The sequence below is a fragment of the Sceloporus occidentalis genome, unplaced genomic scaffold, assembly GCF_023333645.1.
Source record: "Sceloporus occidentalis isolate IW3139 unplaced genomic scaffold, rSceOcc1.0.p SCAF_13, whole genome shotgun sequence".
In the NCBI taxonomy this organism is placed as follows: domain Eukaryota; kingdom Metazoa; phylum Chordata; class Lepidosauria; order Squamata; family Phrynosomatidae; genus Sceloporus; species Sceloporus occidentalis.
The window spans coordinates 2,198,815-2,208,530 of NW_028316993.1; the positions used below are offsets into that span (position 1 = coordinate 2,198,815).

Below are 9,716 nucleotides of genomic sequence, written 5' to 3' on the forward strand. Positions count from 1 at the left end.
AATCCGTCCCCTTCCACCACTCCTCCCTCTCTCACACACACATCACACACACACACACACAACCTCCTCCTCTTACTCCTCTTTCCCTCCTCCTCCTCTGCTTCTTTTGGCTGCCCTTGATCAGCCAGGTGAAGAGAGAGCGCCCAGACCCTAAAGGAAAGGAAGAAAGGAAGAAGAGAGAAAGAAAAAGAAAGAAAGAAAGAAAGAAAAGACAGAAAGGAAGGCTGCCTCTTTCTCTGCTTCTCCAGATGCAGGGATGACTGGGGGGGTCTCTGCGGATGCCCCTGCCAGCCTCCATCCTTCCTCCTCCTCCTCCTCCTTCTTCTCCTCCTCCTTTCCTCCTCCTTCTCCCTTTCCTTCTTCCTGATGGCGAGGAGGGCAGCCTGAGGGCCAGCCAGGGAAGAGGAGGAGGAGGAGCGAGGAAGAAGAAGAAGAGGAGGAGGAGGAGGAGGAAGGGGGCCCCCGGGCTGCTGCTGCTGCTCCTAGTAGTAGGACTGCCATCCCCATCATCCCTGGTCGGAGGCGCCTTCGGATGCAGGGAGAGGCGCCCAGCCCTTCGGAGCGATGGGAGAGTGGACCATCCTGGAAAGGCTGCTGGAGGCTGCGGTCCAACAGCATTCCACCATGATAGGCAGGTGGGTCCCAAAGAGGAGGCATGGACGGAGGGATGGACGGATGGATGCAGCCACACGGGAGGGATAACCCGGATTGGCCCCGCTTTATAACTGTCTGGCTCAAGGCTATGGAATTCTGGGAGTTGGTTGTGGGCCCAGGGGGAAGGCCAACTAGGGCTTGATGTTTCCAGCAAGTTTCCAGCTCTTCTTGGGGCATGTCTTCCATTCTTTTCTGTCAGGGTCCTCCATTTGGAGGACACTTGGCCAGCCTGAGTAGGAAGGAGATGGGAGCCCCTCTTGTTTGGGCATGTCCTCCATTGTTTTCTGGCATGTCCTCCATTTGAGTGGTGAGGCTATCCAGTCACACTGGAGGAGGGAAGATGGAATCCCTTCTTCTTTGGGCATGTCCTCCATTTTAAAGGTGAGGACATCTGGTCAGTCTGGGGAGGGGGAAGATGGAAGCCCCTCTTGTTTGGGCATCCCCTCCATTTTTGTCTAGCATGTCCTCCATTTGGGCATGGAGGACCTCTGGTCAGCTGCTGGGTGGGAAAATGGGGGTCCCCTTTTATTTGGACATGCCCTCTATTTCTCCAGCAGGTCCTCCCTTTTGGAGCTCCTTCTGGTCGCTCACCCAGAGGAGAAAGAGCCATGGATTTATATTGATATAAATATATAAATGTATACATCAGTGTGTGTGTAATATTTATACAGTATATAACTATATACATGTGTATTTGTTTTAAAGCCCTTTCCAAAACTCTAGCCATCTAGGATCTGGCAAGTGCAGCTTGTCCTCTGGAGGGAAAAGGAGTGGAGAGGGAAGCTGCACCTGTGGAAATGCTCTGCTGCTTGGCATTTGAAAACACTTCCCCTGTTTTGCTCCTTTCCCCCTTGAACAAGCTGGATTCCCACTTATTTCCTCACTACTACTACTACTACAGTACTACTACTAGTACTGCTACCCCCTTTGCTCTTTTGCTGTGTGCCTTCAAGTCATTCCCGACTCATGGCACCCCTACCATGGCAAGATTTCATTGAATCGTACAGAGTTGGAGGAGACCCCAAGGGCTCTCCAGTCCAAACCCATTCTGCCATGCAGGAATCCATAGTCAAAGCACCCCTGACAGGTGGTGCTTAAAAGCTTCTGCTTAAAAGCCTCCAAAGGGGACTCCACATTCTGAGGCTGAGAGAGTGTGCCTGGTGCTAGGTCACCCATTGGGTTTGTACGGCCGAGTAGGAAATCAAACCCTGGTCTCCAGAGCCATGCTCCAACACTCAAATACCTATAGCAGGCACCACATCTCTCTCTCTCTTCTTATATGAAGAGTATAGGTGCTGTCATTTCTTCCACCTCTCCAATAATTTTGAAAGTCTGGAGCCACAAGCCCCTAGCAGGATGCGCATTCCTGCGGACATCCAGCCATGTGTTACAGATGCTTCTTTGCAGAGCGAATGAGGGTACGGTCTAGTGGTCGGAGGTGCCGGCAATGCAGTAGTTGCTTCTGTCACTGGGCAAAATGCTTTGGTTTGTGAAGGTTAGGAATCTTCCTCTCCTCTCTCTCTGCCTCCGCTACCTCATGGTTACCCAAAAATGAGGACTTTTGCTCCACGTTAAAGACTAGCAGATTTATAATGCCATAAGCATTCATCGACTAAAATCCAAAGCATCAGATACATACAGTGTTACTCTCAGTTGCTGGTTGTATATCTACTATCGCTTCTTCTTTGTGTATAGGCATAGATAGACAGAAACAGGCATAGGTGTTCATAGTCATTCATATATTCATAGATGTAGAGAGAAACAGGAGCTCATATTCATTCATATATTCATCGCCCTGTCCTCAATTGGCAGGTGTCTTTCTTTCTTTCACATGTACAGGCATGTACTGTATAATGTTTCCCACTGCATGCCTAGGTATATATGTTCCTTCTTCCAAAAGGTAACATTCCCTGGGTCTGTTGAAGTGGCCTAATCCCCCAAAGCTTATGCTGTCACAATTCTGGATTCCACAAAACTCTTGGTTGCTGCAGATTTGTTAGCTATTTTGCTTTTTAAAAATATGTGTTTATTTGGTGCAACAGTTCAACACAGCAACTCATCTAGCAGTTTTGTTTATATCTAACTATCTGTATCTATAACATTTTTCCTGAACTGATGACAAGGAGGCCATGCTGGCCAGGGAGGGATGATGGGAGCTGTAGTCAACGCACATCCAGAGGGCAACAAGTTGAGGAACGCTGCCATAAGTTGGTGCAGACAGGGAAAGCTGGTAGGGTGATGCTCGCTGGAAACTTTTAAGCTCCTTCCAGTCTAGATTTACTTTGACAGCCTGGTTCTTTTTTCCCTTTAAAATATGGGATGAGAAAGTCTGCCCTCCCTAATCCTCAGCTCTTCCAGATTCCTCAGGTGGCCCCTTTTCTGGCCAGAAAAAGGAAGATGTATGTGAACTGTGTCTCCCAGATGCATCCAGCAGAAGAGATTTGTCCTTTACCAGAAGTGTACTCCCCCAGCAAGGAAATAGCCCCAGCAGTACCCCTTTCCCAGGGCTTGGCAGTAACTGGGGGAGAAGGTTTAGATGGTGCGCAGGGGCACACCACGCAGAAGAAGACATAGACATGTATGCATATTACTCAAGTATGTACATGTCACCAATAGCAGTCCCGCTAGAGAAAAGTGGTGGGAAAAGATGAATTATTTGAGCAAGTACAGTGTCTTCCACACCACACTTTCCAACACAACCAAAAAGCTGAAAGAGTATAATATATGGAGCGGGGGAAGAGAAGAACTCTTGGGCATTGATATGTCCTTCCGACAACTTTTAAGACAATAACACACTTTTTGTGTGGCTGGCATCTTCAGAGAATGCTGGCATGGAAGAGAGTTAGATACACACACACACACACAGTGTGACCCTGGGTAGGGAGAAGTGATTTCCATGTTAATCTGTGTATTGTTCTGTTGTTCTGTTTATTGTATTGTTCTGTTGTTGGAACTGCATTTCGTATTGTTGGAATGCAGTGTCCATAATCCTTCAGCAATGGCTGTGCTGGCTAAGGCTGATGGGAACTGCAGGCCAAAAACAGCTGGAATGACATTGCTCACCGCTACTATGGGGGAAGTTATTTAGGAGTAACCTCTAGAAGTCCTTCCATCTCTCCTTTGGCCATCCTACTGACTGAACACATGCTGACACATACTGCTATGGTGCTTGGTCTCTGTTGCCTCCTTGTCTTCTGATTTCTAGGACCCCGCTGTCATTGATAGGGAGACTGTAGCACCCATACTAATTCGGGAAGGAAGGCATCCAAGAAGCAGCAGTAAGGAGTGGCGGGGAGAAAAGAGGGTCAGCATGGCTGGTCAAAGTGGTTTAAGAGGCAGACACTGCAGTCAAGATGGGCCAGAGAGGATCAGTCAAGTGTGCAATAGACCCAGGGAGGGCAGAAGGCAACCAATAGGAATGAAGTGATAGGGCACAAGTGGTTTGGACTGCAGCTCCCATCATCCCTCACCACTGGATATATAGGTTAGAACTGATATGCCCAAAAACATCAGGAGGACTAAAGCTGTTCATTGCTGAAGCAGGGGGAAGAGTGAGTGTGTTGATACTAAGATGGATTGAGTTAGAGAAAGTGGAAAAGAGAAGAATGAAAGATGGGAAGGCCCTCCAATAACTTTCTCTAACCTAATGTTCTCCAAAGGTTATAGGCTGTAACTCCTTTTATCCTTACTTGTTATCCATGCTGCCTGGTGGGAATTGTGGTCTAAAATCTTGCAAAGGGGATTGCTTAGGAACATTCATGCTGGTCTTCAGACAAATGGTACATCCATGGCAGCATCTCGTCTAGAAGAGCAACCAACCTGAGATGCTGCAGCAGAGGTCCCTGGACTGTCATTGGCACGTCCTTTCCTCTAGTTATTTTCAGTTGCTTAGGCCCTAGGATGGTGCCACCCTTTGACATTCTTGGGCAAAGCCTGCTTCTGAGGCCTGCCCACTTCTTTTAATTTCCTCCTGCCCTGTCATTCTGAGCAATGCCTAGTTCATTCACTGACCACTTTTCGGACAAGTGCTGTCACCCAACGTGGCATACATCAACTAAAAAAGTGATGGCTAGGAGCTGGTGTCTCCTCTGTAAGCAAAGCAATAAAACTTCTCTGAGTATGAGCATGATCTTTAAAGGATCAATCTAAGCTGCTGAATCTATTGGATAGGGTGGGAATTGATAGCTCCTTTAATATTTGGATTACAAACTGGAGTAGGTTCACCACCCCACCAACCTGGTTGCCACTGTTTCTTTGGACTTGAACACTGGCTAGCCGATCTTGCTCCTTTGGCTAACGATGGGTCAAAATGCTCCTTCTTCAAGCCAAGCCACCTTTCTGGTATGAAGCGGAAGTGAGGTCTCTCCTGCTTCTCCTTCTCCAGTGGAAAAATGTAGTCAGGTTGGTCTCTCCCTTGAAATGATGTTACTCCTGGGATGCAGGAAGGAAGTTCTTTTCTCACCTTACTCTTTTCCTTGCTGTTTCTAGGATCCTGCTGACAGTGGTGGTGATCTTCCGCATTTTGATAGTGGCCATTGTAGGAGAGACGGTTTACGAGGACGAGCAGACTATGTTCATGTGTAACACGCTGCAGCCGGGCTGCAACCAGGCCTGCTATGACAAGGCCTTCCCCATTTCGCACATACGCTACTGGGTCTTCCAGATTATCCTGGTGTGCACCCCCAGCCTCTGCTTCATCACTTACTCGGTGCACCAGTCGGCGAAGCAGCGGGACCGACGGTATTCCTTCCTCTACCCACTACCGGAAAAAGACTGTGCCCGTGATGGGGGCAAGAAGGTAAAGAACGTCAATGGTATCTTGGTGCAGAATCCTGATGGCTTGTCCAAGGAGGAACCCGACTGCCTGGAGGTGAAGGAAATCCCCAACACCCCCTTGCGGCCGCCCAAGAGCTCCAAGGTCAAGCGCCAAGAGGGCATCTCCCGCTTCTACATCATCCAGGTAAATCTTTTGTCAAACATTGATTGTGATGCTGGGGTTCACCTCCAGATACTTGGGACTTTTGACTTCCAGAATCCCTTACTATTGGCTACGGTGTTTGAGTTTTCTGGTCCCAAATATTTGATGGTCCAAGAGTTGAGAACCCTTTCTAATTTGTTAGATGCTCAGTGTCTGGATTTCCAAGGGAAAGTTTAGAATCCACTGAGAAGAGGAAATGATACTTAAGCCATCAGTGCATTGCTGTAGTAAGGTCATTGCTGTTCCACCTTATGTCAATAGTCACATGTATTTACTACATCACTTGGCAAAGTACAGCCGGATTTTCATATCTTTGGGGGATCTGTTCTGGGACACACACCCTGAGGATATGAAAAAAATGCAGGACCTTAAATCCCGGTGTCCCTAATGTTGGCACAACATGTGTCACAAATGGGGGCAACAAGGCTTACCAACTGTGGATATGCAAATCCACAGGTGGCAAGCCCATGGATGGCAAGGTCCCCTGTGTGCTCCAAGGGGTTTTCTTGGCAAGTATTTTCTGAGGGGGATTGCCATGCTCTGAGGCTGAGAGACTGTGACTTGACCAGGGTCACCCCATGGGCTTCCATGGCCAAGGAGGGCTTTGAAACCTGGTCTCCAATGCTCAGTCCAATGCTCAAACCACTACACCGCACTGGCTCTCATTGGCAGTTTAGGGAGCGGTATTTGAAATTCTTCATCAGAGAGCTCTAGTGCCTCTCCAAACTACAGATTCCAGGACTCCATAGGATGCAGCAATGTATCTGAAGTGGAATCATAGCACTATAATTTATAAAGTATGAAAAGGAACCCAGGTGTCAAGGGAAAAATATAACTGAAGATGGAGCATTTCAGGACGAGGGACAGCTCCAAATGAGTCTTTTCATTCAGTGCTAAGCAAAGAGGCCAGTGAAGACCCAGTCCCATTCTTATTTTTTAATTATTAGCCCACCTTTCTCCTAGTTTGGGGCTCAAGGCAGCTTCCAACAGTTATAACAACCATGGTTAAAATCCATACCATACCAACATTAAAGTGTAAGTAAATTATCAAAAGGGGGGGAAAAACGTTAAAGTGAAAAACATAAAAAACACAAATAAAGTACAAAACCTATTCCCCTTAAATAATAAAATATGAAAGGCCTGCTGGAAGAAAAAGGTCTTCACCTGGAGTTGGAAAGATAGTAAGGAGGGTGGCAGTCTAACCTTTTTGGGAAGGGAGTACTAGCGCTGGGGGCAGCTACCAAGAAGTTCCCAAGAGATATAGTATGAGTTTGGTGGGAGGGAGAATATGGCCATCCTAGCAAAACACAGGCAAGTTCATATGAGGAAAATGCAGATAATTGTAGCCCTTTCACAGCACTTAGGAATCTCTTAGCACACTTTCTAGGATCAAGGGGTTCATAGAGCAAAGCAGAGCTTGGGAACATTACTTTTGGTGTCTAAAAGTCCCAGAATCCTTGACATTAGCATGGCTGCTTAATAACTTGCTGGGGGATTCTAGGGGTTGTAATCCCTCCATGTTGCTGGAGCAAGGCCTTGGGAAACAGTCATGTTGATTCAACACGGCTGCAGTTAACTTGCTTTTAGGGGTGCAATTTGAGGTGACAAGATTCAGTACCCCAAGTTGTCCCTAAGGGCCCTAGTGCACTACACTGTCATAGTGCTATTGTTCCACTTTAGTTTAGTGAAGCCCAAGAGCTCTTTGGATGAGAATTCAAAATGTTCCTCCCTAAACTGCAAATCCTAGGATTCCATTTGATGATGTTGCCGTGGGAGTTAAAGTGGAATAATAGTGCTATAACAGTATTGTGTGATAGAGTCCTAAGTCATCTTACCTCAAATCAATACAGGTTGAGTCTCCCGTAACTGAAATGCTTGGGACCAAAAGTGTTTTGGATTTTGCAGTATCTGTATATACATAAAACCTTGGAGATGGGGCCCAAGTCTAAACATGAAGTTCACTTACGTTTCGTAAATACCTTATACACATAACCTGAAGATAATTTTATAAACAATTTATTGTTCGTGAAACAAAATCTGTGTGCATTGGACCATCAGAAAGCATAGGTGTCACTATCTCAGCCACTCATGTGGACAGTTTTAGGTTTTGGAGTATTTAGGATTTCAGAATTCCAGACAAGAGAGATGCAAACTGTACTTATTATTCTATTCAGGCTGGCCTGTCTCTAAATTTCAGTCACAATGCCCATGACTTTCTTTCCCCCCTCTTTATCCCACAATTTATTATAGCTTTAACAAAAGACTACAATTCTTCTAAATGAAACCAGAACCAGAATACATCAAAAAGTCAATACAAACTGCAAAACAGAGGCTATACTCAGTGCAACAAATAACAAACAATTAAGAAAAAACAGACAAGCCTTAATGTGCAAATAAGCAAATCCCCAGCTAATGGTTGTAGTGGGTATATGATTCCCTGTGCCTATACCTTCCAAGTAGTTGGTTCACCCAAACAGCTCCTTTGTGTCCACAAAATGCCAGCTTAGGTACCCAAACAGCTTGCTTTTATTGCCAGGTTGCAGCTCAAGTATCTTGAGCTACATCAAGAAATACTAAATATTTTGGTTTCCCCAAGTTATTCACATAAACCAAGAGTGGGCAACTGTGGTCCTCCAGATGTTTTCACACTCCAGCTTCCATAATTCCTCTTCATTGACAATCTATACAATAGCCAGGACTGATAGACACTGGCTTGAAAACATCTGAAGGAACATAGCTGCCCGCCCCTTGTATAAACTCTTTGCTATTCCAGTGGCATCTGAATTTTAAGGATTTCAAATGCTTGGCCTCTCTCTCCCGCTACTTCAGGTAGTTTTCCGCAATGCCTTGGAGATTGGTTTCCTAGCAGGACAGTACTTCCTGTATGGGTTCAATGTGCCAGCCATCTTTGAATGCGACCGCTACCCGTGTGTGAAAGAGGTGGAGTGCTACGTCTCCCGCCCCACCGAGAAAACTGTCTTCTTGGTCTTCATGTTTGCTGTGAGTGGGATCTGTGTCCTCCTGAACCTGGCTGAGCTCAACCACCTTGGCTGGCGCAAGATCAAGACGGCCATCCGGGGAGTACAGGCCAGACGGAAATCCATCTGCGAGGTGCGCAAGAAGGACATCTCCTCGCTGGCCCAAGTGCCTACGCTCGGACGGACACAGTCGAGCGAGTCTGCCTACGTTTGAGTTTTGTCAAATCCCGTGAGGGAACGGGGGTCTTGTCAGCGGGTCTTGATTTCGCCCATGCAAAAACCAACCAATTGAATAACCTACAGAACTGACCACAATACCTCCCAAGTTAACGATGCAATATTCTGCGGGTGCTTTCCACAGCCCTTCTCCTCCAACTTCAGGGGAAGGGGCTTCACCTTCGCTTTAAGGGCTGAATAGAGAAATCCAGCTCCTCAGGAGCCAAGGGAAGGGCAGAGGGAGCAGAGGTTCTGCTCCCCGTCATCCTCTTTCAATCTGGCTTCCATTTCATAATTTACACACTTAGTAACTACTATGATTATGGTGCAAGCAAAACAGTGGGGTTCGTGGAAACTTGTGCCTATGACTCCTTTTTATGGACCAGGTGATGCAAACGCATGAAGCAGCAAGATGGCTTTTTGTGGGGGAGGACAGGGAGGGGGGCTCGCTTGGTGGGTTCTAGATATACATACGTATTTCCCCCCCTTTGGGAAAAAGCAAACAATGGGGAGGAGATGAGAGGAGGCTCTCCCTGAACTCTCTCTTGCACGACTGGCGTTCTCTCAGCTGCTGTAATGTAAATATTTAATAAGCGTGATTTTTTTAAAAAAAAGACAAACCAAAAACCCAGTAAGGTATGCAATAAAAAAAGGAATGTTTTGATCATTTTTCTCCCTGGTTGTCTCTCTGTTGGTATTTGGTTTATCAGGACAGGGCAGACAAGAATAGGTTTACCTCTCTGTGTGGCACTGAAAATATTTCAAAGGAAGAGGCAACCGGATCAGTGCCTCTTCGATTGCTGCTAGGGCTACCATTTATTTAAAAATCCAGGCATGTTCCTCTATCCTTAAGAACAGCACAATCTACAGATATAAAGCTCCCCAGTGTT

General features: G+C 46.6%; 1 protein-coding gene across 1 annotated transcript; it reads left to right on the forward strand.

The window, feature by feature from the left end:
• The first annotated feature begins 68 nt into the window (after positions 1-68).
• Positions 69-9,473, forward strand: LOC149304544 (gap junction delta-2 protein-like). Its single transcript, XM_089479525.1, has 3 exons — positions 69-635; positions 5,143-5,614; positions 8,462-9,473. Exons 1-3 carry the CDS (start codon positions 565-567, stop codon positions 8,822-8,824), a joined length of 906 nt encoding a protein of 301 aa, XP_089335651.1. The 5' UTR covers positions 69-564; the 3' UTR covers positions 8,825-9,473.
• The last annotated feature ends 243 nt before the right edge of the window (positions 9,474-9,716 follow it).

Excerpts from the sequence above, each read along its gene's own strand:
- LOC149304544 (XM_089479525.1), top strand. The coding sequence starts at position 565 with ATGGGAGAGTGGACCATCCTGGAAAGGCTGCTGGAGGCTGCGGTCCAA. Across the intron at positions 636-5,142 it reads CATTCCACCATGATAGGCAG|GATCCTGCTGACAGTGGTGG; the intron begins GTGGGTCCCAAA and ends TGCTGTTTCTAG. Across the intron at positions 5,615-8,461 it reads CCCGCTTCTACATCATCCAG|GTAGTTTTCCGCAATGCCTT; the intron begins GTAAATCTTTTG and ends CCGCTACTTCAG.